Here is a 20,507-nt window from a genome sequence, read left to right on the forward strand (position 1 = left end):
CGACCTGGAAACGGAGGAAATAACTCTAAAAGGACAAACCCCCATGACGCAGGACCACAAACTAGAAAATAACACGCTCCTTCGGGTTTTACTTGTAACATAGGCGACAAAAGTAAGGAGGGGGGACCCCAAGCTAGAAAGTGGACGAGGGATCCGAACGCGTATTACGAGTTCCATCAAACTAACGGCCATATGACGGTGAACTGCGAGACTATGCGAAAAGCCTTGGCCGAAACTACGCAAAGGGAGAACTAAAAATATTGATTTAGGTCCCCCACCTAAAAAGAAGGTCTTCAACTACCGAGGGAGAGGTAATCCCTCACCAAAAAGATCAAGACCGACTGAAGAAGGGGAGCCCGACTCCCCGCCGAGACAAATAAAGCATCGAGTGGACTTCATAATGGGGGGCTCAAAATTCTGCAGCAACTCAGTTAACTCAATCAAAGCTCATCAGCGACGGCTGAAGAACAAAACCACCTGGCCCGGGGCGTAGCAAGAGATCCAAATCACATTTTTGGAAAGCGAGGCTTCTGGAGCAACAGAGCCACATGACGATGCGCTCGTTATCACGATCGACATGTCCAACTGGGAAGTCGCTAGAGTCCTCATCGATGGAGGAAGTTCCATGAATCTTATCTTCAAAGACACCCTGACAAGAATGGGGATAGAAGAGTCAAAGATAGAAAGGGAGCAGACCCAACTCACGGGGTTCAACGGGGTAACCACTCCTTCGATAGGAACCATAAAGCTACCCGTAACGACGGAAGGAATAAACAAAATAGTAGAGTTCCAGGTTCTGGAATGTCCATCTCCTTACTATATCATATTGGGAAGACCGTGGATACACAGGATGATGGCGGTACCTTCAACCTTCCATCAGTGTATCCGCTTTCCTACGCCTGGAGGAATAGAAGAGATTAAAGGGAACCAGGCGACCTCTCGCATTTGCTACCTCACGAGCCATAAGCTAAAAACCAAGCCGCCCATTGAGGAGCAATAGTAATTAATGAACATTGAGCCGACTCGCGAAGAAGACCCAAAATCTAAAGAGTTGGACTCCCCAAGTACTGAGATGACAGTACAAATACAGCTCGACTGCCTCGATCCCGCCAAGTGCTTGGGAATCGGAGCCGAGCTCAAAGAAAATATGCGGTGAGAGTTGATTTGCTTCCTAAAACGAAACAAATCCATATTTGCGTGGACGATGGAAGATATGCCGAGAATTAGTATCGACGTTACGTCCCACCAACTTAACGTCGATCCTAGTTTCAAACCCGTAAAACAAAAAAGATGCAAGCTCGGCCCCGATAGGGCACGAGTAGTCAACGATGAGATAGATAGGCTCATAACAGCTGGCTCCATTCGTGAAGTAAAATATCTTGATTGGTTGGCTAACACCGTCGTCATCAAGAAGATAGGAATATAGAATGTGTGCATCGACTTCACGGATCTAAACAAAGCATGCCTAAAAGACAGTTTCCCCCTGCCACACATCGACCAGCTAGTCGAGGCAACTGCGGGACACAAAATCCTGTTGTTCATGGATGCGTTCTCAGGGTATAACCAAATCTTGATGCATCCCGATGACCAAGAAAAAATGACATTTATAACGGACCGAGGCACATACTGCTACAAGGTTATGCAATTTGACTGAAAAACGCTGGCGCCACCTATGAATGGTTAGTCAACGAGATGTTCGCCGAAAAAATAAGAAAAACCATGGAAGTATATATCGACGATATGCTTGTAAAATCCCTAAGGGAGAACGACCACGTCGAATATTTGGAAGGATGTTTCAAAGTACTCAACAAGTACCAAATGCAGCTTAACCCAACCAAATGTTCCGGAGTATCATCCGGCAAGTTCCTCGGGTACTTAGTAACCCAGCGAGGGATCGAAGCAAACCCGGATCAATTACATGCCCTACGAGAAATGCTCTCACCTCACAACAAGCGCGAGGTGCAAAGATTGCCAGGCCGAATCGCCGCCCTCAACTGCTTCATTTCGCAATCTACGGACAAATGCCTCTCATTCTACCGCCTCCTCAAAGGAAATAAATAGCTCGAATAGTATGAAAAATGTGAGAACACATTCAAAGAATTGAAAACAGACTTGTCGATAACCCCTATTCTCGCAAAGGCTGTAGAGGGAGAGCCACTCTACCTATACGCGATGTCTCCCAAGCGGCGGTTAGTGAAATTCTCGTCAGAGAAGATCAAGGGGACCCACAATCGATCTTTTACGTAAGTAAGTCGTTAGTCGACACCGAAACACAATATCTTATTATGAAGAAATTGGCCCTAGCAGTCGTTTCCACCGCACAAAAACTTCAACCTTACTTCTTATCTCACACCGTAATAGTAATGACGACCCAACCACTTAGGAGTTTTCTACATAGTCCTAACCAATAAGGAAGATTGATTAAATGGGCCGTAGAACTAAGTGAATACGACATCGAGTATCAAATTAGAATATGCGCAAAATCGCAAGTTTTGGCGGATTTTCTAATTGAGCTCCCAAGAGATGATCTCGCTGTAACAGAAATTGAGGGCGCCTGGACATTGAAAGTAGATGGGGCATTATCAAAACAAGGGGCAATGGTAGGAATTCACTTGACCTCCCCCCACAGCGAGATAATTGAACAATCATTTAGACTCGATTTTGTCGCATCCAACAACGAAGCCAAGTACGAAGCAGTAATAGCCGGATTACGATTAGCTACAGCCGTCGGAGCTACACAAGTTCAAGCTTTTTGCGACTTGCAACTCGTAGGAAATCAATATTTCGGTGAATACGAAACACGAGATAAGCGAATGGAAGCCTACTTAAAGGTCGTAAAAGACCTCACGGTGCAGTTCAAACAATTCACTCTAAAGCGAATCCCTCGGGGCAAAAATACTTCCGCAGATGCTCTCACCGCTTTAGGATCCACTTCGGATCCAAACCTGAAAATTTTTATCAGTCGAGACAATCAAACAACCTTTTATAGCCACTACTGTTACTACAGTAATAACTATAGAAGGGATGATTAGAGATGAAATCACACATTACATAACCACTGGTACAGTCCCGACTGAAAAAATGGCAAACCACAAACTCATACTGAGAAGTACAACATTTTGCATGATAAGTGGTTGCCTATTCAAAAGAAGTGTCGCAGGACCATACCTCAGATGCATCGAATTGGTTGAGTCTAAGAAAATCCTCGAAGACGTACATGAGGGGGAATGAGGAAGCCACCCAAGTGGGAGAACACTCGCCATAAAAATCAAACGACAGGGCTACTTCTGGCCTACAATGTTAGCTGTTTGCAAGGCACACTCGTGTCACTGCGACCGGTGTCAACGACAGGCCCCTAACATAAAAACACCCGCAAAAAGCTATCTTCCATTTCGGCGCCATACCCCATCATGAAGTGGTCTATGGACATTGTGGGACCAATGCCAGCCGCCCCAGGCGGATTAAGATTTCTCTTAATCTTGACAGATTATTTTTCAAAATGGGTCGAGGCAAGTGCCTTTGTCTTAGTAAAAGACATCGACGTGGTGGCCTTTATCTGGAAAATTTTAATCTGTCGGCACGGGACACCTCACGAAATCGTGGCAGACAATGACTCGCAATTCATATCCAAAAGACTAAGAAAGTTTTGCTACAACAACAATGTTGAACTAAGGATGTCGACACCATAATACCCTCAGGGAAATGGATATGCTGAGGCAACAAATAAGACCATCGTAAACTCCATCAAGAAAAGGCTTATGGCTAAACAAGGACGATGGACGAAAGAGCTACCAGGCTTGCTCTGGGCCTATCGGACCAGCCCACGGAGGCCGACCGGGGAAACCCCATTTTCTCTAATACATTGACTCGAATCAGTCATCCCGATCGAACACTAGGTGCATAGTCTTAGGACAATGCATGCCCACGAGGATGATTAAAAGAATGAGCAATCATTATGCGACGCCTTGGATTTCATAGACGAAAAACAGGAGCTAGCGTTAATACGACTATCCTAATACAAACAGTCTATCGCCAGGTTCTATAACAAGAACGCCAATCCAAATTTTGTGATAGGAGACCTCGTCCTCCGAGAAGTCTTTCAAAACACTGTCGAGGAAAACGCCGGAAAACTAGATGCGAATTGGGAAGGCCCTTACAAGGTCATCAAAGTCGGGCACCCTGGTGTCTATGAACTCGAAACACTCAATGGAGTCCCCATTTTGAGATCATGGAACGTGATAAACCTGAAGAAATACTATTGCTAGCCCAGTAAGAATTGAACTACATCCGACTTGATCCCTACGTAAGGGTACGTAGGCAGCCTTTGTTTTTCTCAAAGGCACAGTCCCCCCTTTCTTCACCAAAACGATATATTCCCCTATGTGATGCAAACTTCAAGTGTCACATATCAACAGAGCTTCGGAACTCGCACTTCAACCAACATTCTCGAGACCAGACTAGCTCGGCAGTGCAAATATCTCACGACGCCTATGGCGAGACTCGACATCACAATGCGTCATTCCTAAATAACATTTGAGTTAGAGGCCGCTCCCCGTCAAGCTCGACCTCGCCCAAGAGCATTAAGGGAAATATTTTAGACCCCGACGATCTAAAAAACTTAGCAAATTCTTGGTAAAATTCATCTATTGACTTCGGCCTAAATCTTAAAGGAAACGTTTCAGATCGCCAGACGACCTGAAAGACTTGTCAGATTTGATAGAAAAAAGGGCCACTCAATGACTTCGACCTAGGGGAAACATTTAGATCTCCGACGATCTAAAAGACTTAGCAAATTTCATTGGAAAACATTTCTATATGACTTCGACCTAAAATCTTATGGGAAACTTTTTAGATCTCAGCGATCTAAAAGACTTAGCAAATTTTACGAGTTAAAATTGTTAAGACTTCGACTTCATTATACTAAGCGAAATTTTTCAGATCGATTAGGCGACTTGATTGACTTAGTCAAAATCCGCAAAACATTCACAATATAAAGGTCTGGCGACCTAAAAGACTTAGCGAAATTCATAAATAAGTCGAGAGCAAATAATAGAAATAAAAATACAAATAAACATAAAAATGGTACCGAAGCCCCCAATAATTATCACAACAAATTAATGATTCCGCCCAAAACATGTGGGCCCCAAATAAATTAATTATTGAAAACAAATATTTATCAAAATAAAGCAAAAAAAAAAAAATTCAAAATAAAATAAAGCAAAAAAAATTCCTCGCTGACGAAGTAAAGAAGGGCATAGGCTTGGTCTCGGGGCTCGACCTCGACGTCTCTTCGCTTGAGAGTCGGCGTGAACGCCGACACGTTCTCATTCCCCTCCGGGATCGAGTTGAGGACCTCGTCAGTTTGACCGAGCATTGAGCCATGCTCATCGATGAAAGCAGTTTCGACGTCGGTCGCGGGGACGTCGGCGGGAGATCAGTCCGAGTAGGGAGTGAAAGGAACTTCTTCGACCTTGTACTGAGCGATGTTGTCCTCGGTATCCTTCATTTCGCCAGCTCATTCCGAGATCTCACCCTTGAGTGCCTCCGAGATCAGCTCCTTGTTCCCCAGACACTGCTCAAAATTTTTTAGGACAAGGATGGTCTCGTTCGTCTTCTCTTTCTGAGCTCGATACTTGAGAATGTGCTCCCGGTATCGCAGCAAAGTCGCCTTCTTTGCCGCGTGCACAGCCCGATCCTGGTCTGCCTTTGTCGTCCTCTTCGTCTTGGTGAGCTCCTTGAGAGCATCTTTCAGCACTTTGTCCCAAGCAGCCAGGTCGACCTTGAGCTTCTCCTTCTCCCTCTTCAAGCCGTCCGCAAAGGCACCCTACTTCTTGATCTTCGCCTTCTTGTCGTTGAGGTCCACGGACAGGCAGTGAGCCTTGCCGTAGAGCTCTTCGTTCCTTTGCTTCGCCCTATCCAGAAGGACATCCTTGGCAAGAAGATCTTCTTGAAGTGTGGCGACCTTGTCGTTCATCGCCTCGACCTCGACGTGAAGGGACTTCGTCCCTTTCTGAACATCGACCTGTTGTTCCCGCTCTGCTTTAGCATCGAGGATGCGTTTCTCATAACGAAACACATCTCGGTTCAGTTGGGTCGACAACTGAAATAATATATATATATATATATATATATATATATATATATGTCAGCTCGACTTCAAAAATTTCTTCTAAGATAAGAGTTCGACAACATAAAAAATTTCAACTAAAAATTCAGCACGACTTCTTGAGAAATTTCTTAAAGAATTTTTTCAAAGTATAACAGCTCGATTACAAACATATAATACGATAAGACGCTTACCACGATGATGGCCGAAGCCATCTTTCTGTACCAGTCCGACTCGGCGAGCTCGAGCACTTTCGGGAGCGCCATGTCGAACCAGGTCAGCTGACGGAGGAACCTCGCCGAAGAATATATGTCGTCGTACAACATATGATCCTGCACATAATGAAAATTGGAGACATCCTTCTTCTTTCGGGACGAGGTCGGGACAAAATCAGCTCGGCCGCCACTCTGCGACTTTGATGATGCCATACTCCCTTTAGCAACCCCTTTTCCTTTGTCGGCCCGAACCACTGCAGCCGTGGGGACTTTGGCAGCAGGATCTTTTTCGGCCTCCTTGCTAGTCTCCGGGACTTGGTCCCTCTTCTTCTTCTTCTTCTTCTCTCCTTCATCGGGCACTTCGCCCTTAGGAGTTCGACCCGCCAGGGTCCTTCTCTTCTTAGGCGCCGCCGCGACCTCGGCGGCGTGCTCCCCTTCGATCACGGGAGCAGCGGACTCAGGGGCTTCGGCTCCCGAAACGACCCTCTCCGCGGTCTCAGCCGCCTCGGCACTTTGTCCAAATCCACTGGGACTACCAAGACCGAAGACACCAATCCGACTCCCGTCACTTCGACGTCGGAGTCCCCAGTAGGTGCCGTCGGCGCCGGAGTCGAGGTCGAGGCCGCGAGCCCCTTCTTGTTTTACCTCGCCTCACGAGCACTCACTGGCGTGTTCATATTGTCCCCTATGTCTAAAAAGACTTAGTAAAAAATAGTAATAATAAGAAAAAGGCGAACTCGATTCCTATCGAACTAACCTTCTTCGAGATCTTTCGACATAGTTGGGTAAGCCCAAAGTTTGGCCGAGGTGAACCTGTACGGGGTGAAGCTCGACCATTCACCGAAACCCTCCTGAAGCTTTGAAAATTTCTCGGCGAACTCGTCTCCTTGAGGGGGTGCCTTGATCTTTCATGGAAAAACAAAATAAATGAAAATTTAGAGTGATTCACTAACTATTTTAAAGACAAGATATATAATCTAAGCATACTCGGCGAGCTCGCCCATTTAGACGAGAAGGATTGAGCTCGGCTCCTGAAAGAGTGCTCATTAACGGAGAAGTAAAAGTATCGCCTCCCCCAATACTTGTCCTTCGAAGGAATGCCCGAGATCACTCCCTTACCTGCGGCCTTCGAAAGATAGAAACACTTCAGATTGTATTTCGAGTCGCCTTGACAACACAAAGACAGACTAAATCCATCAGAGTGAGTTTGACCTTTTGTTCTCGGGCCATAACTATTAGACCCAATACCATCCTGACAAAGTTCGGACACATCTGACGCATGGTTGACCCGAGAGCCTCGACGATGTTGAACAGAAGCGGGTGAATAGGAAACCTCAGCTCGCAAGACTCTAGCCAAATTTCGTATATGCAACAGAAGTCCTTTACGATGGTGTCACCCGTGGCTCCGGGAGGGGGAAGAAGGGTTTGGATTTCTGGAGGTATCTGGTACTTTTCACGAATCCCCCTTAAATTTAAAGAGGTTATAGCAGAAGGTAGAATGATGTCCTCGTTCCCTAAGAGGTTACACCCCGATGGTCGAACTCCTGAGTTCGACATCTAAACTTAACGGTTGTAGGGGATGAAGTGACTAGAGATATGAACTTGTTTGAGTTCGCTGGTCGAACTAAGAACAAAAACTAGCCGAAGTCTATACGAAACTAAGAACTCAGAGAGAAAATGAGAGTTCAAAATAAGTAAGAGTATGAAAAAGTTACCTTTTACTTCGGATGCTCTAAATATAAATGAGAAGAAATGTCTTTTCGTTGCATGTATTTATATACAATTATATCCAGCCGCATTCCGAGAAAATCTCTCAAAATCAAATCAAATATTCGATATCCGCGAGAATATCAACAAACACCCGCGACTCTTCGACTCCGACTTTTCCAATATGACTAGAGCGTGCCACGTGTCAATCATCAACAAGAGCGCGCCATCACACGAAGCCACGTGTCAAAAAATTTAGCAACTTCCCTCCAAATTTTGAGACAGTTCAGACTCTCCACACAAAATATTTTCAAAATATTCAAAATTTTTTGGAAATATTTGGGGGCTCTAATTGTGGGGGTATAAAAAATAAATTTTATTATTTATTGGGCTTTGGATTGACCAAAGGCCCAATAAATAATCCAGTCTAGCTCGAGGAGGAAAAGCCCAAGCCCAGTTTACAGAAGAATGATCTAGTTTGCCCATGTTGACCTAGCCAAGTAACGAAGTCATGGTCAACCCTCAATCTCACCGAGAAGATAGGATCTAAGACTTGACCATTCCGCGATGTGGCGAGAACGAGCTGATCAACACATGTCCAAGAGACGATCATTTCTTCGCATATAAATAATAATTGTTGTATCCATTTTCGCACACACAAGCTTTCACTCTATATTACGTACTTATTCAAATTCTTTAAATCTGTTGAGCTCACCTACTTGAGTTCGACACTTCACCTCCTTGTAAGTAGCCGATATTAATAAAGATTCTTCTTTTATTATTTCGTATTAATATTTCTTTCAATTAAATATCATTTGTTTCTTATACAACGTCTTTTTGAGACCCATTAAATAAATCAAATAAATATATCTTAAATAATATTTGTGATTGTTGAGATTTCGACATCAACAATAGTCTAATATCCCGCAAAAATAAATATAGTGGAATATTTATTGATGCGATAATAGATGCGACTTGTCGTATCCAAAACCTGGATTTTTGGATGCGACCAGTCGAATACAGGGTCAACAGATACGGACTATTGGATGCGACTTTATCGCATCCAATGTCGCATCTATTTAGACCATTGGATGCGACTTTATGACTTTTGGATGTGACAAAAGTCGCATCCTTTACTGTTATTTGTCTTAGTGCCTAGATCAAGAGCATTTGGGAGTTTCAATTTATTTTATTTATGTATTTTGGGGGTAATAAGTATTATATTATTCTGATAATTATTATTCTATTCCTTTAAATAATGAAATCAATATATCAAAGGGAAATCGCTCTATTTGCCACTCTTTTGATAACTTTTTTCCACATTCCACTAAAACCTTAATTTGTCCAAAAATGCCACCATGACAAGAGTAAAAAGTCAAGTTTTCCCTTCACTATCTATTTTCTTTACAAATTGGCATCTATGTTTACTCAGCCTAAATGAAGACTCAGTCAAAACCCATTTCTCCTGTCCATCTCTTCTGTTTGTCTTCCTGATCTTATCTCTCTCTCCCTCACTCTCCCGCATCTCGTCCAAGCTGAGAAAACTCGTGAACACAGCTCAAAAAATTCGTCGGAGGAGCTCAGTTATTGTCGGAGGAGCATTCCGACCAAAAAAAGATAAGTTGCAATCCACGAAATAAAACCCTAGGTTCGTTTTTTTTTTTTTTTTTTCATTTTTCGGGTATAAAAAAAGCTTTTCATCTTGAAATAATGAAGTTTTTGTTGTTTAAAAGCATGGGTTTGTTATGGGTATGTTATGTGATTTTTGAAAAGAGAAGTTGCAATCCACGAAATAAAACCCTAGGTTCGTTTTTTTTTTTTTTTTTTTTTTTTCATTTTTCGGGTATAAAAAAAGCTTTTCATCTTGAAATAATGAAGTTTTTGTTGTTTAAAAGCATGGGTTTGTTATGGGTTTGTTATGGGTATGTTATGTGATTTTTGAAAAGAGAAGTTGCAATCCACGAAATAAAACCCTAGGTTCGTTTTTTTTTTTTTTTTTCATTTTTCGGGTATAAAAAAAGCTTTTCATCTTGAAATAATGAAGTTTTTGTTGTTTAAAAGCATGAGTTTGTTATGGGTATGTTATGTGATTTTTGAAGATGACGTTCATTATTTGTTGACATATATGTCAACAATGTTGACTTTAGATGTCAACAATATTGACATAAATGCCAACAATTTTGTTCCTTTGCTTGCATTACATGATGGTGAGTTTTTGTTCTACATTGCATGTTTTTGTGACTGTGAATCAGAGTGTGGGTTTTTGCTTAATGTTGGTGTGAACTTGTGAGATGGAAAGCCTTTGGAAGTCTTGTTGACATTAGATGTCAACAATGGACGTCAACTGTTGACATCTGATGTCAACAACTAATGAACGTTGTTGACTCTAATATTGTAAAAAATATGCAGAAATGTCAGAAAAACACTCCATTGAATCTCCGGTGACAAGCTATGACGACTTCGAGCCCCAAAAGAGAAAATGTTCTAAAAATGAGGTACATTTTGATGCCAAGCAAAGCTGATTTTTTGTTATTATTTTTTATGATTGTAGACATTCATACCTATAATTGTAGACAATTACTAAAATTGTAGTCAATTGATGTTAATAAGGCAAGCGGATCGGAACTCGGTGATGCACAACTCACGGAGTTTCAAATGAGCCAGGCTGAGTACATATGGTACTTGGATACTTTTTGTAGTGAAACTGAATCGGGTCCGATCATGTGTCTCGAAAGTGTTATGAAAGAAATCATCGGAGACGACTGGGAGACTCAGTTGAAGAAAAAAAGAGATTTTATGGAAGTCGTGCCCAAGGGGACACGACTGTTTATGCTGAAAACCCAGAGAGAGGAACTTCTCTATTATAGGAGGATGAGGATCAACAAGAAATGACTCTGACGATGAATTCCCCACATCATTGGTCTAAACTTCGTAATATTTATGGTTTTTGTATGACTTGAATGCTTGAAACTGCTTAATATGTCTATTTACACTATGTTTTATATATGTGTAATGTTGTGAATTGCTTGCCTAAGTGAAGAACTAAATTTAAATTCATCCACTAGATGTGAAGTGGTTTTTGCATGTTATCATGGTTATCATGGTTTTTGCATGTTTCATCTCGCCGGTAATTTGAAGACTGATTTTAAGGGGATTTCGAAGGATGTGAAGTGGAAATTTTACGGTGCCGCAAAGGCATACACGATGAGTGAATGGGAAAGTTACATACCATAATCATTAAAGTACCATAATTTTTACAGAAAACTAAGATTAAGTTAAAGTTTTACATACCATAATCATTAAAGTACCATAATTTTAACAAAAACTGATATTAAATAAATAAGAGTTTATGAATCAATTTAGCTCAATCAATTAAAGCACGTGGTTGTCCGGCAACCTCAATAAATAGTGCATCTCCGCACTCCTCCTCGCCATCATACCTACCAACCCTCATTAGCAAGTGGTTGATAATCTTCAAAGAGCGGTTGATTTTTGGTAGTTGCAGAAACTGGCCAAAGCAGCAGTTGCTAAACAATGACTTCTCTTCTTCGTTCATATCTGCAGCTTCCTCGAATTTCTCGAGGGATCCAAAGAAACTGAAATTATGGTCAACAATGTTCCCTTCGGGAACAAATCTCGACCAACCCTGAAAATAAAGATTAACAGATAAGGAAATGATATGAGAATCAAGAAAAAAAACAATAAATTGTTGACATCTATGTCAACAATGTTGACATAAGATGTCAACATTGTAGACATTGTTGTCAATGGTGCCCACAATGTTCCCTTGGAGTGTGAATAAATGAACTGGCTAGTGTCCAAATTGAGTCTTGACTCTTTTGGATGAAACAATGTGACTTGTTAGCTCCTCGTCAATACATTGTTTCTAACTTATTCACAAGCGACAAAGGAGTTGAGGAAATAACAGCTAGAAGGGTAAAATGGTAATTTTGTAAATCCCGACTAGCTGATGATATTCATGAAGAGTAAACACAGATAATATTCTGTGGATCCACTCATTACAATTAGGTTGAATTCTTGAGTAGAAAATAAATTCATTTGAACCGAGAGATTTTCAGTGTCAACTCTTTAGTGGAGTCAGTTGACATTAAGCTAAACTTGGAAAAGGTTTGTGAACTTTTGAGTCCAAGCATTTAGCTCAAGCTTTGTTCATTTGGATCCATGAGGTCACTGTCACGAATCACATCGAGTAGGAATAGTTAAACTAGAAGCTAAGTCAAAACAAGAACGAAAATTGTCGAAAGGGTAATTTTGTCTTTTTGGACATGGCATGAAATGAATGTCAATAAATTTTTTGACAATGTCATATGATGACATATTATATCACACGGCCATAACATGTTTATTGGGCCTTGTGAATTAATTTCATTTCATAGAATTTTACTTGAAAATTCTTAATGGGCTTTTCTTGTGTTGTCATGAACAATTAAAGAAAAACCTAGAAAGCCTTTCTAAAAGGCTTTTGGCCGTCCAACCCAAGTGAATGGGAGACCAAATTTCGTGCAGCCCTTAGTGTGAAAGAGAGTTTATTTTGTGCATTAATGTATGAAGATACTTGCCAAAAGAAAAAGAGGAAACAAATTTCCTCTAGGAGGATATGACATGGGCGGCCAAGGCAAGTAAAATAGGAAACAATTTTGCTTCTAGAAGCCAAGGCTCACACGCTCAAATGAGAAAAGGAAATAAGGAATATTTGCTCATGAATATGTGATATTCTATAGAAGAGGAAACTACCTTATTGAAGGTAAAGCCTCTCCTATAAATATGAGCCTTATTCTTCTCATTTATTCATTCCACATAAGTTAGAGATTGAGAGTCTCTCTCACTAGAACTTGTGGCCGCCCCTCTCATCTCTCTCTCTAGTCAATTTCGTTTTATTGTTTTGGCACCTAGGTCCTCATTTGACCTAGAGTTTAGCTCTGCGACTTCAAGACTCGTTCTTAAGTCGTAGTGTTTAAAAGTGCCCACTCACTGATTCCTTTATTTCGAGTGATTTAGTGATAGAAACTTTCGTGGTTGCTCGAGGTGCCGAGGAAAGAAAGAGAGACGTGCTGCGAGGGGAGACGAGCGTTGCAAACTTTCCAAAAGCTTCTCAAAGTTCAAGCTTCAAGAAAGGTTAGTAAACTTCTTAGCTCATAATAGTTTTTATTTATATGTACTTGCTCTTTGTCTAGGTTAGTAAAAAACTGTTTTTACTTGAAAAGAAATTTTTTAAAAATTCCGCCGCTTTGCGAAGCGTTAAACTTTTTCTTAAACCCTATATCGATTCCAACAGACATATGTGTCTACAATGTAGACATCAGATGTCAACATTGTAGACATATATATGTGTCTACAATATTGACATCCGATGTCAACATTGTTGACATCTATGTCTACAATGTTGACATCAGACATAGATGTCAACATTGAAGACATATGTGTCTACAATGTTGACATTAGACATAGATGTCAACATTGAAGACATCTGATGTCAACATTGTAGACATCTGATGTCAACATTGTAGACATCTGATGTCAACATTGTAGACATAGATGTCAACATTGAAGACATCTGATGTCAACATTGTAGACATCTGATGTCAACATTGTAGACATCAGATGTCAACAATGTTGACATAGATGTCAACATAGACATCATTGTCCACTGTTGATATAGATTTCAACAATGTTGACATATATGTCTACAATGTTGACATCGATGTCAACATTGTTGATATCTATTCAGAGACAAATACAACAACAATATTCAGAGACAAATACAACAACAATACAGACCGATTCCCATGTTCAGAGACAAATATTCCAACAAGTATTCAGAGACAAAATCACCAACAAATATTCAGAGATGAACCGATTCCCATGTTCAGAGACTAATATTCTGAAAAATCAAGAAAATTTCATCAACAACACTAACCTTTGAAGTTCTCATTTTCGTCCGGGGTTTGGGCGAAGTTGTTGTTTTCCGTTTCCGAGCCGGCATTGAACTTGCCGGCTCCTCCGGGACTTTAGTTACGATTCGAGGACTCCGACGCGGGGGTGTCGGACGCGGGGGTGATGGATTTGAGTCCTCCGTTTTTCTTCTCGATGTTAGGGGTTCGGGTGAGATGTGATGGGTTTGAGTGGGTTGAGAAAAGAGAGTTACTGTAGAGACGAAATGGGTGGGTTTGAGTCGACGGTTTCCCGGAGGTTACATGCAGTTACAGAGAGAGAGAGAGAGAGAGAGAGAGAGAGAGAGAGAAGTTCGACAGTTTTGACGTGAGAGAGAGGGAAAATGAGAAAAGTTTGAGTTTGATATGAGAAATAGGAGAACAATTCGGGGTAAATGGGTTTTGACTGAGTATTAATCAGTCTTCATTTCGGGAGAAAATGGTTGAGTAAACATAGATGCCAATTTGTAAAGAAAATAGATAGTGAAGGGCAAACTTGACTTTTTACTCTTGTTATGGTGGCATTTTGGGACAAATTAAGGTTTTAGTGGAATGTGAGAAAAAGTTATCAAAAGAGTGGCAAATAGAGCAATTTCCCTATATCGGACGTGAGGGTAACTCGGTAGTTTCTCTTTATTTGGCCTATCACGTGCGTGACCCATGGCCATTTAACCAAAAAATTTGACGGTACAATGGACGGAAGGAAGAAATATGGAAAATAACAAAGATCAATGGGCAAAAACATAGAAAATAAAGTTGGGGTGGACACTTATTACGAGTGACGAATTACAGGGGCCAAAAAAATAATTTTTCTTTTTTATTATTTGAGAGATCATTTTATTACTTGACGCTGTGGTATCCAATTATTCTAATTTGTAATATATATATATATATATACACGTGTGTATATTATGTATGCATATTATATTCATATTTCATAATACTATACCATACCAATCCGTATACATGGACATGGAGATGGAATATACATGGTGCTACTTCTATTGATTATAATGTATATGGTTACAATAATTGAATCTCTCTCCAATACATAATCAATATTCCATAAATGTAAAATGAAATTTTTAAAAAGTAAATTCTTGATTCATTCGTGTATATTCAAAATGAATATTTAATCATATACTTTACTAATAGTTAATAGATATACCAAAAACTGAAAATAGATATGTATATCACAGTAACATATATATATATATATATATATATATATATATATATATATGCTATGCAAAACTAGTATTTATGAAAAATATTTACAAGGATATGGACGTTTATGGGACCAAAATAAGTGGTCCTCCGACTTTGAAAAAGCCCACCAATAGGAGGACTAAATGAGGAGAGATAATAATAGACCTAAACCGTAGCTGAAACCCTAAATTTTTGTTTCCTTTTTCTCGTATATAAATATAAATTCATATTCCAATACAAAAAATAAATAAATAAATAAATATTCGTATCATCCACACACAATCGTATCATCTCGACGACATAGTTCCTGTTTTGTAAGGTAATAAATTCGGAATTCTGATTTCGATCATCGTTACGTTTATTCTAATATTGGATTATTTTTATTCTTATTTTTTGTTTTGTGAGAATGGTCTAGTTTCGATTACCGATTTTCGTTTTGTTTTAATTAATTAATTTATTTATTTTTAACCACAGCCACTGCCCCCATTTCAGCCACCACCTCCTCTGCCGCCACTCTACCCAAAGCCACCACCTCTTCTTACCAATTTTAATAATAGGAATGCTAATTTTCTGGTTTAGTCGAAGGTACTGAGGTATGTCAATTTGCTCATCGTATACTTGTGTTGTTTAGTTAAATTGTATTGTGTTGCTCGGTTAAAAAAAACAAGTTGCTAAATTGTATATTGTGTTGTGCGGTTGAAAAAACAAGTTTCAGAACTGTATATTGTGTTCAGTTGAAAGCAAGTTTCCGAACGGTTTGTTGTGCTCAATTGAAAAACAAGTTTCCGAATGGTGTATTGTGGTTTTCAGTTGAGTCACCTGGTTTCTACTTTCTAGCTTTTTTTTATAGATATTTTGATGTATGTCTATTGCTTATGTTTATTTATGTTGTTTAGTTGAACTGCATGCAATATGTCAGACTTGTTTAAGATATACATGCATATATGACGTTGCAGGCTAAGTCAAGTATTTAAGATTCACAGTAAATTATAAGGGTTCTTGTGAGCTTATTAAAACACCGAAACATGGCAACATTACCGGAAGAACTACTGCTGGCAGAGATTTTTCCGAAGTTACCAGCGAAATCTCTCATCCAATTCAAATGCGTGTCGAAGAAGTGGCTGGACATCATCACCAACGACGACGATCTGAAGAAAGCTCATCGTCGCCATCAGATGCTTCGTACCTCCAATGAAATCTCCCTCATCGTTTTAGCAAAGAAATCCGGGTTTGACAGAGTACGCCATGAGAGTGAAGTTCAAAAATTGTTACTGCTCTCCGCTCCACGTCAAACTGATTTTATTCCATCAGATGTAGAGTCTGAAAATTCTTATTTACTGGCCAAATTAAAATCTATGAAACTCCGAAAAATCAACAACATCAACCTAATCGGCTCCTCTAACGGCCTTATTCTTCTCTCAAAGCCATTGATATTGTCAAACCCGGCCACGGGAGAATTCAGGATTCTTTCACAGCCCGTAAACGACTACATCAACATTCCCGATCGTTCCCCAATTTTGGATTTGGGGTTTGACGAAGACAACGACGATCACAAGGTTCTACGAGTAGGGGAAACGAGGAAAATAGAAGGTGATTATTTTGTGTGGCTGCTTATTTTCCACGTGTTCAGCACGAGAGCCAATTCATGGAGGAAACTCGAACCCCTCTCCGGATTCAAGCTCAGGAGCTCTAAACATAGGGGGGTTTCGATTGAAGGATCGTTTTACTTCCTTGCCAAGCAAGAAATTTTTCGAGGAGATTGGACTATCAAAAGTGAGTACAATCTTGTGCTCTTGTCGTTTACGTACCGGAACGACAAAGTGCGACATGTAATTGACGGCCCTGTTTATAACTCTAAGGGCATTGAACTTGTAAGGTGGAAGGAGGACTCACTGGCTATGATCGCGCCGCGGAATGATGTGTTTGATTTGTGGGTGTTGATCAGCGATGGCGACAATGGTAATAATGGGCTTTGTTGGTCCAAGCTTTTCGTGTTCGATAATCGCCCTGATATTTGCGGACTTTTGAGCAACGGGTCTTTGATCATTCAGAAACAGTCCCAACAGAGCAGCAACCTTGCTTTGTGGAACCCACAAATAAATAGCGACATAGATAGCGGTCTTGTCCTCGTGGAACTACTTGAGCCTTTTTGGTTCTTCAGTGTTGCCACCTATGTTCCCACCTTGGTGTCAGTCAGTCATGATGGATGCTAAATTCTATTAATAATTTTATATATTTGGTGCTCGGCTACTTCTATTTATTTTATTGATAGATTGTTTTAGCAAACACCTTTCAAATATATTATGGGTTTATACCAGACTGCCAAACTAAGAGTGTTATTTTGATTTTTATTCTCCTGTTTTGTTTATCATGTGTGTAAATTTATTTGTTCATGAAAGCATAATGTTTTTATGATATTGTTAAGTGATTGTTGAAACCACGTATAATTTATTTATTTATTTATTATTATTTTTTTGTAATGGGGTATAAATGGTAACATAAACCTTAACGTTGCTGAAACAGAGGTTTATCGCGCCACCACATATGCTGGTTTTTATTTTCTCTTTTATTGACAGAATGTATCTGTGATATTTTATTCGATTTTAAATTTCCTTTTTTATAATTTTGTTATTTTTCTTTCGTGTTTGTCGGTTTGTTTAATGTAGACGGCCGGTAGCAATGGCAACAATTTTCATAAGTTGAAAGAAAAGAGTAAGAGTCCAAGATGTAAAACTGTTTATAGTTGACTGGAAATCATACAAAGCTGTTATCTCTGAGTTCGCAACATATATATATATATATGGGTATATATATATATATATATATATATATATATATATATATATATATATATATATCCATACAATAGATAATAAGAGTCTACCGTACTTAAAGCTGCTATCCGAGTCTGCCACGTAGCACTCCGTTGGCCCTTTCTTTGCGCGACACGTGGCTAAATTGGCCTACTTTGGCCTACTCCCTGGGTGACACGTGGCTCTGTTCTGGTCAACAATTTCTCGGCCTTCTATCTTCTCTGCTCGATTTTCTTCTCCTCTCCTCGATTTTCTTCTCCACCCTCGATTTTCTTCTCCCATTCTCCGACCAACATGTTGGAATTGATCTAGGGTTTAAGAAAAAGTTTAACGCTTCGGGTAAGCGGCGGAATTTTAAAAATTTTCTTTTGACAAGTAAAACAATTTTACTAACCTAGACAAATAGCAAGTACACGTAAATAAGAACTATTATAAGCATAATAAATTTACTAACCTTTTTAGAAGCTTGAACGTTGAGAAGCTTTTGGAAAGTTGCAACGTTCGTCTCCCCTCGCAGCACGTCTCTCTTCTTTCCTCGGCAACACGAGCAACCACGACAGTTTCTATCACAAGAATCACTCGAGAGAAAAGGAATTAGTGAGTGGGCACTTTTAAACACGCCGGCTCGAGAACAAGTCTCAAAGTCGAAGAGCTAAAAACGCTAGGTCAAATGAGGACCTAGGTGCCAAAACAAAAACGAAAGAAAACTAGAGAGGGAGAGAGAGAGAGAGGAGAAGTCGGCCAAGTCTAGAGAGAGAAGCTCTCAATCTCTTAAACTTTGGATGAATAAAATGTGAAGAATGAGGGCTCTATTTATAGGAGAGGTTTTACCTTCACCAAGGTAGTTTCCTCTTCTATAGAATATCACATATTCATGAGCAAATATTCTCTCTTTTCCTTCATGAGTCACACGGCCAAGATGCCTTCTAGAAGGCATTGGATTTGTTTCCTCTTTTGTTCACTTCTCCCTTGATTCTTGTTGGCCGAAATTCCCTATGCATCTTGATGCAAATTTGTTTCCTCTTTTTCTTTTGGCACCTATCATCATACATTAATGCACAAAATAATCTCCATTTTTCTTTGGGTGATGGGCGGCCAAGAGGCTCTCCAGAAGGAGCTTCTAGAAGCTTCTTCATTTGTTCATGACAACATGAGAAAGACCCATTAAGAATTTTCAATAAAACTCTTATGAAATGAAATTAATCCACAAGGCCCAAATAAATTAACTTGGCCGAGTGGATGTGAGTCATCAAATGACCATGTCAAAAAATTTATTGACATTCGTTTCATCCTATGTCCAAAAAGAAAAAAATACCCTTTTGACAATTTTCATAAAACTTGTCTCGTTCTTGTTTTGACTTAGCTTCTAGTTTAACTATTCCTACTCGATGTGATTTGTGACAGTGACCTCATGGATCCAAATGAACAAAGCTTGAGCTAAATACTTGGGCTCAAAAGTTCACAAACCTTTTCCAAGTTTAGCTTAATGTCAACTGACTCCACTAAAGAGTTGACACTGAGAATCTCTCTGTTCAAGTGAATTTATTTTCTACTCAAGAATTCAACTTAATTGTGATGAGTGGATCCACTGAATATTATCTATGTTTACCCTTCATGAATATCATCAGCTAGTCGGGATTTACAAAATTACCATTTTACCCTTCTAACTGTTATTTCCTCAACTCATTTGTCGCTTGTGAATAAGTTAGAAACAATGTATTGACGAGGAGCTAACAAGTCACATTGTTTCATCCAAAAGAGTCAAGACTCAGTTTGGACACTGGCCAGTTCATTTATTCACATTCCAAGGAACAAAGCATGAGGTGATATACATTGCATTTCAGGAATCTTGTACATGAATTCCATATCTATGAGAACTTCACAAAGTTACTCATGACATCTTCACAACTTAGTACTTCACCAATAGGTCATGTTCAGAATCACATAGTGAGTCCGAACTCTGACTTTCTCAAATGAGAATGTGAAATGGCATGTCTCATTTCAGGATTAAGGTAAGCACGATGCAATTCATACGTAGTGACTTCGAGACATAAGAGGTTAAATAGTTTGTTCTTATTTTGTCTCTAGAAGTGCACTGGTCAATTCAGTACCTTCGGAAGATACCTAGAAGAACTGTAGAGTCTCAAACTCTCAATGCCCCATAACCAAACATCATAGATTCTCATAACAATCGTACTGAGGTCAATAGTCCTTTGACCCTTAGATTGCGAATATATCGTTTTAAGCAAACTACGAAGAGTTTGTTCATGCAAATCTACATTTGTCTCTTCGTAAGTTGTTAAGTTTGTTTATGGACTAAAGACTAATGTTTTATCATAAAGCTTCAAACAGACAATGAAGAATGAATGAACGTTTCAACTTTTTATTAATGAATAAGCAATTACAAGCAAGAGTCTTCGTGAGACTTTATTACATCAAATGTACAAAATAAAGACTACAACTCTTCTTGTGGGCACCATTGACAACACAACATCCATGGTTCTTA

General features: G+C 39.7%; 2 protein-coding genes across 2 annotated transcripts; both read left to right on the forward strand.

The window, feature by feature from the left end:
• The first annotated feature begins 577 nt into the window (after positions 1-577).
• Positions 578-1,000, forward strand: LOC149404388 (uncharacterized). Its single transcript, XM_089607506.1, has one exon. It carries the CDS (start codon positions 578-580, stop codon positions 998-1,000), a length of 423 nt encoding a protein of 140 aa, XP_089463632.1.
• A 15,213-nt stretch (positions 1,001-16,213) lies between these two features.
• On the forward strand, positions 16,214-17,401 carry LOC149404389 (F-box/kelch-repeat protein At3g06240-like). Its single transcript, XM_089607507.1, has one exon. It carries the CDS (start codon positions 16,214-16,216, stop codon positions 17,399-17,401), a length of 1,188 nt encoding a protein of 395 aa, XP_089463633.1.
• Positions 17,402-20,507: the final 3,106 nt, after the last annotated feature.

This window comes from Urtica dioica, chromosome 2 (genome assembly GCF_054948205.1).
Source record: "Urtica dioica subsp. dioica isolate 48M chromosome 2, U.dioica_male_clone48M_v1_H2, whole genome shotgun sequence".
Lineage (NCBI taxonomy): Eukaryota > Viridiplantae > Streptophyta > Magnoliopsida > Rosales > Urticaceae > Urtica > Urtica dioica.